The sequence below is a fragment of the Hippoglossus hippoglossus genome, chromosome 5, assembly GCF_009819705.1.
Source record: "Hippoglossus hippoglossus isolate fHipHip1 chromosome 5, fHipHip1.pri, whole genome shotgun sequence".
Taxonomy (NCBI): Eukaryota; Metazoa; Chordata; class Actinopteri; order Pleuronectiformes; family Pleuronectidae; genus Hippoglossus; species Hippoglossus hippoglossus.
In genome coordinates, this window is record NC_047155.1 from 7,622,157 (window position 1) to 7,639,158 (window position 17,002).

The 17,002-nt window shown below is 42.8% G+C and overlaps 1 protein-coding gene and 1 long non-coding RNA gene across 2 annotated transcripts; one reads left to right on the forward strand and one right to left on the reverse strand.

Moving 5' to 3' along the window:
• Positions 1-882: 882 nt before the first annotated feature.
• rhoca (ras homolog family member Ca) lies at positions 883-15,240 on the forward strand. Its single transcript, XM_034585740.1, has 5 exons — positions 883-1,044; positions 9,880-10,037; positions 12,171-12,291; positions 12,850-12,980; positions 15,012-15,240. The coding sequence occupies exons 2-5, from the start codon at positions 9,882-9,884 to the stop codon at positions 15,183-15,185; spliced, it is 582 nt and encodes a 193-aa protein (XP_034441631.1). The 5' UTR covers positions 883-1,044; positions 9,880-9,881; the 3' UTR covers positions 15,186-15,240.
• Positions 15,241-15,644: 404 nt separating this feature from the next.
• Positions 15,645-16,834, reverse strand: LOC117761653. The gene is made up of 2 exons (XR_004613867.1): positions 16,554-16,834; positions 15,645-16,512 (listed from the first exon to the last, which is right to left on the reverse strand). It is a non-coding gene; the product is annotated as an uncharacterized LOC117761653 (long non-coding RNA).
• Between the last annotated feature and the right edge of the window lie 168 nt (positions 16,835-17,002).

A 17,002-nucleotide genomic window follows, 5' to 3' on the forward strand; every position in this document is an offset into this window, starting at 1 on the left:
AGATCTGCTTAAAAATGTAATGGGTTGTTTCTCGTCGTATGTCCCACACTTCCACCAAGTCTCATGGAAATCTGTTTGGTAGTTTTAGTGTTATCCTGCTAACCAACCAACCAGCCAACCAACCAACCAACCAAGCAGTAAGTCAACCAACCAACCAACCAGCCAACCAACCAACCAACCAACCAGTAAGTCAACCAACCAACCAGCCAACCAACCAACCAACCAACCAGTAAGTCAACCAACCAACCAGCCAACCAACCAACCAACCAACCAGTAAGTCAACCAACCAACCAGCCAACCAACCAACCAACCAGTAAGTCAACCAACCAACCAGCCAGCTAGCCAGCCAGTTAACCAGCCAACCAACCAACAAACAAAAGACGAGGAGTGAGAAAATCACCTCCTTGTGAATTCATCTAACATTCATGACGAAATAATTGTTAAAATTAGCCCCCGACTGGGCAAATACATGTGAACGCCAACTCAAGTCAGAACAACTCAGAAAGTCTGAAGAAATGTTGGAACATGAGTTGTACAATTAACATAATTTTCAAATAGCAGGTTCTAAAGTGAATGTGTCAAATGTTATACTTTCATTACTTGTAAACTGTCTCACACAAACACCTACTGCAGCACAATTTCCAGGCATCACAGAGGGTTTTATTATTAACATGCATATGTTTATGTATCTACATGCACCCGATTCCTTTTCTTTACTCTCTGTTATGCAAATGTTGGAAGGGGAGTCATGGTGTTATTTAAACTCTGCTGACACATTAACACACACGTTGTCCTCTTTTATTCTGAAGGTGTCGAACAGAAGCAGCAGTGTGTGAGTGAGCTCTTGATCCTCTCCGGTGTCAGTGGGAGGATCCTGCTGCTCTGCCCCGGTTTCCAGCAGCCTCTCTGTGAAATTAGCGAATACTGCAGCAAGAAGTGAGTGAGTGAGTGTGTGCACTGTGAATGTGTGTGTGGCACAACCAAGAAGAAGGAGCGAGCTGGGACTAATATTCATATAAAAACCTCTCATCTGGCGGCTGACAGGTAAATGTCACACACACACACACACACACACACTGCTGCAGTTGGACTCTGATCTGAGACTAATTGCAGATCACTTACTTGGCTCTCAGAGAACAAGGTGGTGGCTTCTCCTCGTCTGTTTTCCTGCTCATCTCGTAGTTTCCCCCTCCGATTTGGGATGAAGTGCAAACCAGTGTGTGTTTTGCAGTTGTCAGGGTGTGTTTGTGTTCAACAGTTGATTTCTTGCCGAGCAGCAGATCGGATCCTGTTGGTGGGAACAGTCTGTGCAACTGCTGCGACCTCAATAAGCAACTCCTCATGGCAAAGCTCTTAATGAGCCACTGCTATTCCTGGGGACTCTTCATTTCCTCGCTATTAACACTCCTGTCCTTCTGTTTTTAATGCAAACAGTCATTTACAAGCACAACACAAACATGTGGAGGAGGACATCTGATTCACTGGAGGTATTTAGCATGAAGTTGGTTGAATAAATATGTGGATTGAAGTACTAATTCTGGGCTTTTGATGTGAAGGTGTTATTCTTAACTTAAGACTCTCAAAAAAATGATAATATGTTGAAACATCAAAATTTGGCTACAATCTACAATGCAACAATCAACAAACATCTTTTTGATACAGAAAAAATAGGAAGAAGTGCACAAAATTATTAATATATTTAATGATAGGTTAATTGTTTAAGTCATCTATGAAGGGAAAATGTTTATATTTGATCAGGATGTAATGGTTAATCTTTTAATTAGTCTTGAAATTAAAAAGACCAAAACATGGGCGAAACGCTCATCACAGTCTCCAGAGGTGATATTTCTGTCTTGGTCGTAATTTATGTGATTTTTAAAGTGTATAGAATTTAAAGTTAATGATAGGAAACAGAGAAAATCACCAATTTAATCAACTGGACCCACTTAATGTTTGGAATTCTTCTAACTGAGCAAAAAAAATCAATATTCAGTATTGATTGGTAGCAATATTGATTAACTAATTCATTGATTTTTTTTTTAGACAAAAATGCCCCAAAACTTTATGCTCCATTTTCAAAATGCTCTTTGAGTCTGCGATGGCAGTAAACTGAATATCTTTAGGTTTTCTCCTGCTGCTGAGTGAAATTTCAATAACTGACTCACAGAGACATTTGGCTTAGTTTAGTTTAAGGTAAGCAGGAAGCTTGGTTATATTAAAACGATAAGTTGTGAAGTTGTGTGTTATACAATTACCGGGAGCAGTGACTTCCTGAAGTCTCGTCATGATCGTGAGGTCATCTGAAAGTGAGCGGAGGCTTCTTAATGCATCTTAATCCATAGAAGTAAGAATGATACCAATCTTCTCTCCTAACTGATTCCAGAAAGCAAGCAAAATGTTGAACTATTCCTTTAACAGCAAAATACCATTTTATATAAAAAATCTCTAAAGTTATTTTCATATTCTGTGTAAATTCTGATCTACTTGTCCTCTTGAGGCTTTACTACAAACACCATCCCTGCTTTGATTGCATGGGCTGGTTCACTGTTGGGACATTGGATCTTTTTTTGTTTTGGGTGTACCAGTAAAGCCATGACTCAGTGAGTCTGAGGAGCTGCTGTGTTTGTAACAAACCGCCCAAAGAATGTGAGAAGCTGACCTGATCTGCTGTGTTTATTTCCCTGCTGTTGTGTAAGAGAGCTCAGCACTAACGTTTCAATTTAATGCTCCCGAGTCCACAGCGTCTTACTTGTACCCAGGAGCCGCTACATGCCAGTCATTAATGCTGGACGGGCCCCAAGCTTTCTTATAAGATTAGTTTTTTTTGGAGCGGTGACCAACTGTGTGACGTCGCACCTTGCTCCTGTCACATTTAGTCCGATAAGATGTTTTTACATTGGGATTAAGGTGGTGGAGGAGCCAGTGTCGCAGGCTGTCTGCTCTGCCTCAGACGTGCGCGCGCGCGCGCGCGCACACACACACACACACACACACGCGGCCTCTGCCAGTTTATGAACCTTGGCCCATTTCTCAGACACACACACACACACGCATATTGTCGGTTCCCAGGGCTGAGCGTTGATGTCTTCAGATAACTTGGTTAGTCTGACTCTAAAATGCACAGATAGTAATAATGATAACAATAATAACAACAACTGCTCCACAGCCCAAAGGCCCTGTCACCTTTCATTTTCAGTCTTGACTGAGGAATATCTAATCGCACCTTATCAGAAGATCTCAGGCTGGTTTGTTGATAAACTGGACTCCAATGTTCCCCAAATTATTACCAGTAATCATTGGGAGCAATTTTGATAGTTAAATATGCGGCTGGGCATTATGGACAAATATTATATCAGTCAATATCATCATTATTAGTTGGGTTTTTTTACATTGTTAAAAGTACTATACAAATTCAACTTATTATTATTATTATTATTATTATTATTATTATCATCATTATTGTTAAATGTCACATTATTATTTCTTTGATTTTTTTGGCTTCTGAGTGAAGGTTGTGCTTTTAAACTCTTTGGGCAGAGAACAACAAACTTGAAGAACAGCAAAACATTTTATAAATCTGACGTAGATGAACTATGTGTTATGCCTCCTCACTGCTTACACAATGCATCAGCAATATATTGGGCAAAAGTAATAAATATCTTCTGGTTCCAGCTTCACACTCATGGAAATTGGCAGGTGTTTTTACCCTGCTGTGACAGTAGAAGGAAAATCTCGGTTTTTTTTGTCCTATTAAACAAGCATTTTAATCCTCCCCTTGTGTTCTGGGAACTGGCGATGGTCGTGTTTATATCTGCATGTGATCTGTTTTCTCCCTCCTGTGTTTTTACACTTGGGTTAAGGTGATTTTTGGCAGCATGAACTTTGGCTCATTTCTCAGACAGAGAACAACAACAACAGAGCCTGTTACCTTGTGTTTATCCTGAGAAAGGATAAAAACACCAGCCTTATTAGAAATGAGTTGTGGTCGAGGTGCCAACGATGCCAGAGGGCATTTTGCAGCCAGTAAAAACCACGTCTCTGCAGAATATGAAAGTAATTTTTATTCTCTTGTTAAACTAAGTGTCGTTCCGCAGAGGTTCAGGCTGGACTTGTAATTTCTCTGCAAATGTTTCTCTGCACAAGCCTTGTTTCTATTGCTCTGAAAGACTAATCTGCAGCCAGAGTTGAACTGAAAAGGTCCTGTTAAAGCTCCTGTGTGTATATAGAGCTATAGTGTAGTGCAGTTGCAGTGTTTGTATATATCAGGGAAAGAGGTGCAGCCCAGTGAAGCCTGTTCGACGAGCAAAACAATCCTACTTGACCTCGTTTCCCCGTCGCGTTCCTGCTTATTATCAGAACAAGAAACTCATCATCATTATCATGTCAGACGCAGCACGCCTTCTGTCGGCTGGACGCTTGATGCTCGTCCAGCGATGTTGCCGATATTAAACTCGCGCGAGGATTGAAAGGCAGCGCCACCTCACTGGTCGGGGGGGTCACGCTCTGCTCGCCGCTAACTCCGCTCAGCTCGTTGCGTAACTCCCGTTGGCCCCTAAGCCTCAGGAAACCTCCGAAGAGAAAGAAAGAGAGGTGGCCTGTTCATTAACCCGGGGCATTGCTCAAATAGTTGTAGGAAGTAATGGTGCTTTGCTTTACTGTGTACTTTAATGGCCCCTTGTATTGTGTTTGGATCAGGTTTTAATGTGTGTTTTCCAGTGTCAGAGTGAGTTCACTTTACACACTCGCATTTACTGCCGAGGCTTCCTCAGGTTCTCCGTCTGTCAACTTTTAGTTTGCAGCTAACTCTTATTTTCAGTATGATTTAATCTGCGTTACTTGCTGATTAACTTAGTCTTCATCTGCGTTTGATAGTGAGCAGCGTCACACAAAAACTACTGGATGGATTACCACGTAAACTTGTTGGAAGGATGCGGTACGAGTCAGGGAGGAACTTGTTATTAACCCTGAATCTAGTGAATTGAAATGTGGTTTCATAAGTGGACTGTTGGGCCTTGTCGGAGGCTTGTTCTCTCTGAGTGCCATTCTAGTTCAGTCATGACAACCTCCCAAAATAGTCAAAAGCAGCTGCATTTTGCAATTTCTTTGATCACGGTTTGGATGTCTTGAAATTACCTGTTTAGTCGAGCAACAGCTGAAAATACCAAAGTTCTAAATTGTGATAAAATAGATAAAATGAAAACTACTAGAGCGACTGGAGATGTTCCGATACCATTTTTCTCTTCCTGATACGAAGTGTTGTGCATGAACGCACTCAAAGAGCACGATCGTTGAACATGCAACTGCTGAACCTGAGGGTCGTTCACTCTCATGGGACTGAACGACAACGAGTTAATATCCCCGAAGAAATCATGCAGTTGTATCCCTTTTATCAATCCATGGCACAACCGAGCATTATCTTCAGCAAAACAGAATCCGAGATGTTTTAGTTGGGACCAGTAAACCGAGAGAAGAAGCAGACCAACAACAGTGGGTGGCGGTTTACACCCCGGAGTTGTTTCAAAGTGACGGCTTGATAACTTGCACTTTTATCTGGTTGAAACTTACTTTAAAGACGTCATGTGGTATAAGATCGTTACACTTGCGTACTCTTCAAGGCCTGACCTGGAAACACTAACAGTGTTGGAGGCATTTTTTGTTTTTTTGCTGCTGTAGTCGACTGGCCCCGAGCCGAAAAGGTTGAAACCACAACTAGAAGAACTAGATCACCATTAGAAACCGGCTTCATATTTGTTCTTTGACTTCTGTTGGAACTTAGCACCGTAAATAAAGATAAAATGTGGACTTTTGAAAGAGCAGTTCAGTCAGTTCATATTACTCAGTGGTAACTTGTGTGTTTTTCTTCCAGTATTTCTCTCTTTTTGATGTGTTCCCCTGCCTCACAGTTATCGTTGGTCTTCCCTCAACCTCGCCGTGTTGTGAAGGCTTCATGAATATGTTGGAAACAAATCTCTCTGCACCAGCGGCTGAGTCTCAGCGGTGTTGTTTAGAGGCAGAGCGATGGGTGAATGGATAAAGCCTCCGCCCTAAAGTCAGTGATGTTTGTGCAGAGCCGACAGAACGGTGTTGGAATTCATCGGTTTCCGCGAATTCACTTAATCTCCCAGTGACACCTTGATGCTTTCACTCAATAGTGTGCAGGTCAAAGGTCGACCAGCTGATACTGACTGGCTGCAGACGAGTGGTTCCCATTCGAGTGTTTGGATTGAAGCAGAGTGGGGTCAGGCTTTGATATGAATGTGGACGAGTGGCAGCTGAAATCAGGACGAACAGGTTTGATCGGGACGACGACACCAGTGACAATCATTTGATGCTGGCAGCTGCTGGAACTTCCTCCTCAGCTGGTGCTGCCATCAGCGCCCGGATTGGGCATCAGTCGTGGGGAGCTGGAGTGTTCGGCTTCGCAGCTTGTTTGTGACGCACAATTTCCTTTTTGTCAAGATGTTTTTCTCCCAGTCGCCGCCACCACCACCGAGGACACGCTATGAAAGTGTCGTGCAGAGACGGGGACTGTGTGCGTGTTAGCATGTGCTGCGTTGCCTCTGGCAGTCCTCTCTCTGTGTCCCGGCTCTGCTGAGGCCTGTCCAAACAGAGCTGCAGCCAAAAAAGCTCCTCCCAAGCTTCTCAGAACAGGAAGTGGATTGTTTTGTTTCACAGGGTGAGCCTCTGAGGCCGCGGCGCTGCTGTCTCCCACTTGTTTGGCGTTGAGCCCATCATCTAGTTCGGGCCAGTAGCTGGTCCACTTCTCTGTGAAGCACAAGATGAATACAGTCACTATCAAACCCATTAAATGCAGCAGCCCTGCAGTAAACTGTTCTGAGTTATATGGAGAGGTGTTCCTCATATTTTGTTACCCTTAAAAACATTATAAAATTATAAGTCTCCATCTGGTCCTGGGTTACATGATGGGCCTCTCCCAATGTCGGACACATCTCTTAAAGGCTTAGCTGTGTTGGGGAGACCTTGTTTATGTTTTCCAGGTGATGTCCATCTCAGGGTGGACTTAGGGATACGGTTCTGTTCCATTCTGAGGACAAGACAAAGCCATTTGCCAGCGTCTGATCGTTGGCACCACAAATAGTATAAATTCCTATGAAGGGAGGATTTATACACAAGTTCAATTTAAATGTTATTTCAAGTGAGTACAAGTGTCAGATCTTTTTGTTCTGTTATAGGATTTATCATCATTATTGATATCTACATATTACGCAGGGATGTGAAAATGTGATGTTGAATAAAATATGGAAGTATCAGTGAGATAAGCACATTTTGAATGGACGCAGCTCGACTATGTAGAAATTAGAGGCGCGAGCACAGTAATTTGCTGCAGTGTCCTACATTCAGACTCAGGTCTTTGGCACCACTCGCCTTCTCCTCTGCAGCTGGAACACACAACATGGCACCAGGAGGAGTGGGCCTTTGGGTAAAAGGCAGGAAATATAATTAAAAAACCATGATCACATTCTCCTCAAGAAAGGGAGAGTAACCAAGATGTTAATAAAACTGTCAAACACACCAACACACCCAAAGTTTCCAGTATGGCTACTGGTTATGCCAAGACGCAATACACATGGAAATACAGCTGGGTAATAATTTCCTCTCATGGCTTCTTTTGCGTTTGACTCTCATGGCTCTTGGCTGGCTTTCTTTGCTCCCTTTGCGACTCAACTCATTTATATTGTTATATTTATATTATACGTTTCACTTTTAATGGATACTTTTAACTTTAAAATGTTAAATAGAGCTGCAACAATTCATTTATCAATCTCTTTGTTAATTGATGGATTGAAAATGGGAGTATTTGTCTGGAGAAATATGAGCACAGATCTCTGGTATTTGCTGGTTTCCTGTTTAACACTGAATATTTTTGAGTTTTGGACTGAACAAGATGCTTGAGGACAAACTTTAGGCTCTTGGAAACTGGAATGGACATTTTTCCTTCACTTTAGCAAGACGTTGCCACTTTCCAGTCTTTATACTAAGCTGATTGGAAAGCTTCATGTCAACCACAATAAAATCAGACAAGGAATCAATCGTCTCATCCAACTATTGAAAAGAAAGGGAATAAGTGTATTTCCCCAAACTATTATTTAATAAAATCCTTGTAATCTATTTTACTTTTGAATACAGTACAAACTGATCAAGCTTATTAGTTAAATGTTTTGTCAAGATATTGACAGATCAGATAGACTTATCTATCTTATATTATCTGCCCTGAATAGATACAAATATCTACTCATCTGTTATGGCACCAAGTCATTTATACTTTTACCAATAACTCAATACCTTTTTCATGATGAATTCTGTGTTCTGAGGCTACTTACTGAAAAGACAGGTTCATCCTGTCAGAGGTTAAATTGGTTAAAGGGCCAGACTCAGCTCTGTGTTTTGCCCACAGCTCTAAAACAGGATTTCCCTCTGCGAGGTGTGTTCCCTCGTGAGGAGGATTGTTGTCAAGACTGTCTGTTAGAAAGTGGATGAGGAGAGGAGCCAAATGACTGAAGGCACAGCTGCTCCGGGGCAGCAGGGCTCCAGCTTCATCCATCAGCAGCGCCGCTAACTCATCCCCACCCAGCCTGCTCCAGCTGAAGCAGTCCTCCACTCTGGAGCCGTTTTCAGACGTGAACTTCGGAAAATGTCTGGAAAATAGGGTCCGGAGTTTGTCTTTCACATATGAAGAAAGCAGCAGGAGATTGTGTGCGTTCACAACAACACCTGGAATAGTTGACACCGGCGTTGGCTCTCATCCCCAAAAGCTCTCAGCTCTCGTGTCCATTCCAGGTTGATGTCTTTGTCTGTCAGTTTCATGTCCATCATGTGTTAGAAACGTGATCAACACACCCGCTCGCTCGCCGGGAATCTTCTGGATATTTTTCCTACTGTATTCTCACACTGGCTCATTTGGACATTTTCTAGATATTTTACTGGGGGGGGCTTGCAGGAAAAGTTCTGGAAAATGTCTGGGGGTTGTTGCAGACACTTTTCTCAGAGGAATCAAAGTGCAGTTTTGAAATTTAAACCTTGTTGACAGATGCATCTAAACTTAGTCTGACATGATGTTGTTTTGTTGGGAAATGCTTTCATTGCATCTTTTTTACTGTGTAAACCTCATATAAGCCATTTCGCCTTCACACTGGAACAACATATGGGCCGGCAGGTTGAGCTCTTGTTCCTTTTAATGCAAAAATAATTTCGAGATAATTACAGTATTATGCTGCTGCCGAAGTTTTCCTGAAGAGAACAGAATGCAGAGCAGAGAAGTAGAGTATCATTCTGTCTGCCTCATGACACCAGCAGCTCCTCCACCAGCTGCTCTGACAGGGTGGAGAAGGAGCCTGATAGAAGCGCATTCCTTCGTGTCCCAGCTTGTCTCAACACCCCTCCCCTCTTCCTCCTCTCCCTCACTCCCCTATCTTCCTCCTCCTCCTCTTGCCCGTCCTGCAGAGCTGTAGTCTCCGGGTCTGTGACTGCGGTTGTCTGTGACGATGTGCAGATCACAGCCCTCTCCCACAGGTGCAACGTGATGCAGGACTGTCAGAGCCTTCTGCTTCGGGGCCCACGCAGCACGAGCAGAGAAACGTTTGTGTGCGACGGTGTCTTCTTGATTTGTCTCGTGTTCCTGCAAAGTCTACAAATAATTTAAATATCTGTAGAGGGGAAACACACACCGATGACAAAGTGTGACTGTGGCCCACATTTGTTTTTCAGCATGACAGATGAAATGTCCCTCGACGGCAAAAAAAAAAAAAGTTGCCTTTCCTTCTGTGTCTCTCGTCATCATTTTTGACACTCAGCAGTCTTTCCTTGAGTTTGAATGTGTGATAACTGCTTGTGAAGACGCTCTTCTTGTTTCCCCGACAGAGATGGCAGCCATTCGGAAGAAGCTGGTGATCGTCGGGGACGGAGCTTGTGGAAAGACATGTCTCCTGATTGTTTTCAGTAAGGACCAGTTTCCTGAAGTCTACGTCCCCACAGTGTTTGAGAACTACATCGCTGATATCGAGGTCGATGGAAAGCAGGTTTGTAAATCTGACACTAAAGAAAGACTAGAAAGACTAGAAGTCAGTTCAGAAAGTCCCTTTGTTTGTGTTATAATCCAACATGGTGCACTACACAAAGTAAAACAAATCTCTGATACTTGATACAGCTGACATTTTTTAAATAATTGTTAATGATTCCTGAGAAGTTATCAAACTTTTAGGACTAAGAATTTTAATTGAGGCTTGATATTTTACAGTTTAACCATTAACTTTAATATAAATATTACAACTATATAGAACTTGAATTAAGAAAATGAACAATTAATTATTTGTAGTATATAAAATGCAAATGTAAATGCACATACTTTATTATTAATTATTCTGTAAAATAAAAGTTTTCAAATCGGCAACAATTTGAAATATTGGTCTTGTTGCACAATAATAACTATTAAGTCTTTAAAATTTGAACTGTATGTGATTGTGTGTCCACTGTGCACTATGTTTATGTTTGAGGTGGATAAAGTTTGTTATATAATAAATGGGGACTGATTTCAGACCCGGCCTTGAAGACCCACTCCTCAGGGTGTGTGGCATCTTGAATTTGAGTCACGGGGATTTTCCAGCGAGGGTCGAGTCCGAGTCGCACACGGCCTGTTATGTCGGGGGGGGTTTGTTCTCCTGAGCCGACCACCGCTGCAGGATCACCACTTGGCAAAAACAGGAAATGACTCGACTTCCCAGCTTCCTGTTCAGACAGAGAACAGCGATGTCTCCTGGCAATCGCCCTCATTCCCTCACAACCCCCCGTCCTCCTCCTCCTCCTCCTCCTCCTCCTCCTGTCCGATAAATGTTTCTCATTTCCTGTCCTGGTCACACTTGGACAGGGGGAGGCAGGGAGGGGTTAACTGCAGTGTTCTGGACAGGAAATATAAACTTAGAGTTTCAAGATGGACATCAGTCTAGGAGGGGATCATTTTGGGAAAGATATGACCCGCCTCCATGTCTCTAGAGGACCGCTGTCATAGGAAATAGACCCTTATACAACCGCTGGATTAGATTTGTGATCCCAGCCCCTAAATTTAAGTTTTTACCCCCTTGAGGGTATAAACGTTCTCTCACCCTCAGTGGATTGGGCATGTTCTAAAAATAGCTTGTCCCCCCCCTCCCTCTTTCTGTTCTTCCCCACAAATTCTGCGGCGTTACACCAAGTCCAGTGGGAACCTAACTGCTCCGGTTGCTCATCTCGTCTCACCAGTGCGCCGCCGCCACCTCCCACCCTACTGCCTCTGCAAACGTCTATTTTTGGGCCCCGTTGACTGATGCATGTGCTCTCTGTGGGCAAAGCAGAATCCATTGTCATGCAGTCGCTCCGGCGCCTTGAAACTTTGCGAAAGTTTTTCTCCCCCTGAAAACAGTGAGTCAGCTCAGGAGCAGCAGAGTGGAGAGAAGACTGGCAGCTAATGTCTGCACAGGGACAGAAGGTTCCCGGTTTGATGCTCGCTAATCTCCCACTTTCCCTAATTGAATTAATCAGCGGTGTAATGGGATGAGGCCCGTTCCCCAAGTTCATTTCCACAGCGCTGACAACACAACAGATGTGTGGAGCTCTGATAAGGTCAGAGCTGCCGCGGTGACGAGAAGTAAATATCCGTACACTGACGTTCTCGTGCGCGACCACAGCGTCCTCAGTGTAATGCACAAATCACAAGCTATGATCAAAATCCCTGGTATGCATGTGTGGCCGGAGCAGGAAAACGTCCCGTGGTTCGGTATTCCAAATATTTCTTCACTTTGGCCTTTTGGGAAATTCGCTGCTCTGAGGCTCGTACGTCTTGTTCCAAATAGTTCCGGCTGTTGTTGGACAAGAAAGAAAGAACTTGATCACTAATGATGTTTTGACTGGTTAAATGTTTGTGCGTGCATCCGGAACGGTGAGCAACATTTTTGCATCAAGTCTGGGTTGACAGCTCATTTTTTAATTTTAGCCCTTAAGACAGGATCCTATTACGAGGCTGTCAAGAAAATGACACAGATGAATGAATCATGGAGATAATAAGCAGTAAAAGGAGACAATCCCCACAACACAAGATTTGTGCGGCACGTGTGTACATGTACACAGATGTAAGTTTTTGCTGCATTTCACTTTTTGTTTCTCCTGTTGTTGGGTGGCAGGTGGAGTTGGCGCTTTGGGACACTGCCGGCCAAGAGGACTACGACAGGTTGAGGCCTCTCTCGTACCCCGACACAGATGTCATCCTCATGTGCTTCTCCATCGACAGCCCTGACAGCTTAGGTAATCAACTGCTTACGTGCAGAACCCTCATTTTGAAATGTTTTATTTGTATAACCTTTACTTAAACCAGGGCATCATCCCTCAAAACAACCGTGCCAGAGAAATGCAACTGTGGTCATGCAGAACGATATTTATTTGAACTTTTCCTGTTGTGATGATTATTTGCATGGTTGGATTAGATTTCAGGAAATAACTTTACGACCCCATCGAGGATCCCGACCCCTCATTTAAACAACTAACTTAAAATAAACCTAAGATGTGATCAGCAGTATGAGAAACTTACAAAAACATACATGAGCTTTGTAAGATTCATATTTCGTCGCTGTCGTATTCTTCACAGCAACAAGGCGACTCATCTCAGCTCAGCAAGCTGTTTGTTGAAAGCCTTAATGGCCTTGATGGGAGCTGGGATTAGTGCAGCTAAAACATCTTTGCCTGGAGCCGTCTGCAGAGCAATCCATCACGAGAAGTGTTCTGCTCGGTGACTCTGCCCTTTTTATAGTTTCTCTCCCGAGCATCTCGGCTCACTTCTCTCCCTCCCTCTCTCTCCGGGGACAGAAAACATCCCTGAGAAGTGGACGCCTGAGGTGAAGCACTTCTGTCCCAACGTCCCCATCATCCTGGTGGGGAACAAGAAGGACCTGAGGAACGACGAGCACACGCGGAGAGAGCTGGCCAAGATGAAGCAGGTACAGACGTCTCTCCCTGAAGGTCAATGAGCTGTAGATGGAGGCAAACGGGGACATGTGGGCACCTGTTCAACGCCTGAGAAAATGTGCTGCGTAGAAACATGTCACGGTGGTTCAGCTTGGGAGTCTGAATTATTAATGCTCATATTCACGACCTTTGAATATGAGTCTGTGTTCAGCTGAGGTGAAGGTCTATTTGTTAAAGCAGCGGAGCAGACCTACACGGTTGAGTCGTTTCAAATGTGGTTTGTGTTTTGACAAATTAAAGGGATAGTTCACCCATTGTTGTCATTTACGAATACAGCTTCCATGGAGATTGTGAATAGTGGCAGTCACGTTTCACAAATTCTTGAATTGAAGATAAAATCAAAAAGTGAGACATGTCTGGCTTTTTGTGATTTGTAAAATATTGGTCAGAATTAATAGAAAGGGAAAATAATATTCTGTTATATCCTCTTTATATTTTGCACCCTGGAAATAATAGATCCGTAATTTTGGAAGGTTTATTAACACTGCACAATGTTTCATCATGCAATATGTCCCATTAATATTACAGCATAATCTACCCAGAATGTGAGAATGTATTTAGAAAGTTGTTACTTTTTATGTTGCTGCTTTATGATTTTAAATAATTGTATTCCCTCATGAATCTCGGTACCTCATAATGATGAAGCAAAAAGTGAAATATTTGAAACTTGAAGCTGCGCAACAGCTCAATTGTTCTGATTTTGTAAAGTCACTTTTATTTATTTAGTACAAAAATATCAATCTAAAGGGATTTTCAACATACATGTTTACACTTTTAAGGTGTAAAGAAAAAAACACAAAAATCTGTTAATGAGAAAAACTTTAGGAAAGAGTAACTGGAGGAGGGATCTCTCTTCTAGGACATAGGTAACAATACAAAAATAACAATAGTAAAATGACAATATAGAACTAAAGTGCAGGCGTTAATTAAAAATATTTATCAGCAAAGGTTTACAACAGTGTATCCAGATTAGTTTTAAATCGAAACTAAAAGAAGAAGTGAAATGAGAAGTCAGTTCTTTGAAAGAGATGTTTTCTGTCGTCTTCCTGACACCTGTTTCTGGTTTCAGTCAAACCACGATGACGACAACATGTCTGTTCAGTGTGTCACAGAACGACACATCGTGCCACTGAGGCCCTTTCTCTGTCTGTCTCCAGAGAGCAGCGTGAAGTCATCAGTTCAAGTGTTTCAGATTTACATGCACACACACACACACACACACACACACACACACACACACACACACACTGTTGGCTCCGCATGGCTAAGCCGTGATGTTGCTGGTCGGGTTCAAGTTTTCCTCTGTTTGACGAGGTTTTCATTTCGGTTTGAATCGCCTTAAAAACACTGGTACACATTTAGTATATTTGGTTTTATAAGGGACTATAGAAAAACACTGGGGGGACTAAACATGTTAATCTGTAAGTCTCCAACGAACACTTATTTTTTATATTGATCTTAATTATTACTTTCTCTATAATTAGTATATTTGTAAAATGTTGGGGGTTTTTAAACAAAGAAATATCAGCTGACATGAAAATCCACAGAATATTGAACATTTATATGTTTGAAAAAAATAACAGATATTTAATGAATCATCAAAATGGTTAATGATACAAATTGTTTTATCAATTAATGATTTAATGCATCGTGCAATATTTCCTTCTGAAATCCAGTAGCTAATGAGAGAATCAGTTCAAAAAACAGACGGGAATAAAACGAAGTTACACAAAAAGATGTATGTTCTAAGAAGAGATTTACTTTATAAGTATTAAACAGCGTAAAATGAGAATACTCAAGTTAAATGCAAGAATGACAATAATGTGCTTAGGAACAAAACTTAAACTACAAATCTAAAACTTTCTTCTATTTTTTAAACAAATTGAGACCAAATCTTCCTTCAGGCTAAAAAATCCCCACAATCCTCTCACTTTTTTGAATTCCTCTCACATCTAATAATGTTTAACACAGTCCCTAACAGTGTGTGTGGTCTCACCCTGCAGGAGCCGGTGAAGTCGGATGAAGGCAGAGACATGGCCAGCAGGATCAGTGCTTTCGGTTACCTGGAGTGCTCCGCCAAGACCAAGGACGGCGTGCGGGAAGTGTTCGAGATGGCCACCAGGGCGGCGCTGCAGGTCCGCAAGCGCAAGAAGAGAGGCGGCTGCGCGCTGCTGTGAGCAGTTCGGACGCCGGGGAAAGAGGAAAAGAGCAAAACACAAGAAAAAGAACTGACCTTTTACCAAATGGCATCTTTGTACTGTATTTCGCAATTCACGATAAGACGCAGGCAGATGAATCCAATGAAAACACCCCTTATACAGGAAACGAACTTTGTCTGTATTACAACCATCGTTAGAAAATTGATGTTTAAAGTTCCTTGTTGAATTTCTTTTTTTTTTTTCGGAAATCTGTCAATACACATAGAAGTTTTCCTACTTGTTTCTTTTTCTTTGCATTTGTAATGTAACGCGGCAGTGATAGATGCACATAATTGTCTGCAATATTGTACTTCACGAACTTTTTTCAGCTTGTAAAAAAACGTCTTCATGAATAACGTCTTGTCCTGTTAGTACCAGCTCAGTTTCTCATGGTAGCAGCCGGGATAGAGAATGAACGTTGATTTCTTTTGACCACAAGAGCTAGTGCCTTTTTTTTTTTTTTAAGTTCGTACACCAACCATCGACTTCTCGTGTTTGTCAGCCAGCGAACATTTCAGCTGAGGGCCCCTTCATTGCACACTCACTCATTTTCAAAGCCGTAACTAAGTTTCAGTTCCGTCGACGAATCGCCAAGCACAATAAAATGGTTGCTTGAATCAATTTGTTTTGTCAGCATTCCCCTCAACATTTTTCCAGTCCGCTCACTTCGAAGCTAAGACGGCAGCTGTCTAAATAACGTGATAATGGTTAACAAAAGTCGTGAGCTTCCCGCTTCCCCCTGATTGTTCACGTACGTTCTGTTGAGTCCTAGATGGAGGGATGACAACTGGCCAATGGAGACACGAGCCAATATGACTCAACTATGCACAATAGCGGTTTCGGAGCGACAGGGGAGATGACACAGCTGAAACAGGAATCGCACGGAGGCCATGGCCTAATGAAACCTCCCTTGTTTGTTCATTGAGAGTGACGGCACTACAATGTACACGAGCCTGTCACACCCGCTCTGTGTGTTTGTGTGTTGAATGGGTTTGCCAAGTCATGGAAGTGTCTCGCTGTGCGTGTGGACTTTTCCAGTCAGGCGACATTCTTCACATGTCTCGGAGGAGCTCGGTTGCGTTTTGAGGAGTTTCTTTTTCCCCCTCATGGTGCCTTCTCTGCTCTGGTGTGCCTTTCGGTCGTCCTCTCCCAGAGCAGGTGGACCAGCTGCACTGCGAGGTCGAGAGCGACCTCTGTGACCTGTTTCCCAAAGCTCAGACCTTTTGAATGTCTCAGATAAGAGCAGAGGGTGTCGTCAGTTTTTGCCGAAATCGAACCTCTTATGGCATAAATATTCAGATTTTACCTATAAATGCAGTCTCATCTGTGATCGTGACAGATTGCGACAATTTACATGTTTCACCAACATCCCCAGAAAACGTGCGTCTGCAGCCACTGAGATTTTTGGATGTTTCGGAGATGGTCATTGCTGCCAAGACGTTCGTTGTCAGAAATCAACTGTGTATTACTCGACTATTATTCGATGTGAAGGCCCATCGACTGCCCTCAGAAACAGACTCTTCACTCCGCCTCTGTTGCTCTTTCTTGTTCTCTACGTGTCCCTTGGTTGCATGTCTCTGTCGGTTAAGTGAGAAGGTGGAGGTGTGTGTGTGTGTGTGTGTGTGTGTGTGTGTGTGTGTGTGTGTGTGTGTGTGTGTGTGTGTGTGTGTGTGTGTGTGTGTGTGTGTGTGTGTGTGTGTGTGTGTGTGTGTGTGTGTGTGTGTGTGTGTGTGTGTGTGTGTGTGTGTGTGTGTGGCAAAAAAAAACGGTATCTTTGATGTAGCATGAAACGTCCT

Coding starts and splice junctions, on each gene's coding strand:
- rhoca (XM_034585740.1), top strand. CDS start 9,882: ATGGCAGCCATTCGGAAGAAGCTGGTGATCGTCGGGGACGGAGCTTGT. Junction 10,038..12,170: donor TCGAGGTCGATGGAAAGCAG/GTTTGTAAATCT, acceptor GTTGGGTGGCAG/GTGGAGTTGGCGCTTTGGGA. Junction 12,981..15,011: donor AGCTGGCCAAGATGAAGCAG/GTACAGACGTCT, acceptor CTCACCCTGCAG/GAGCCGGTGAAGTCGGATGA.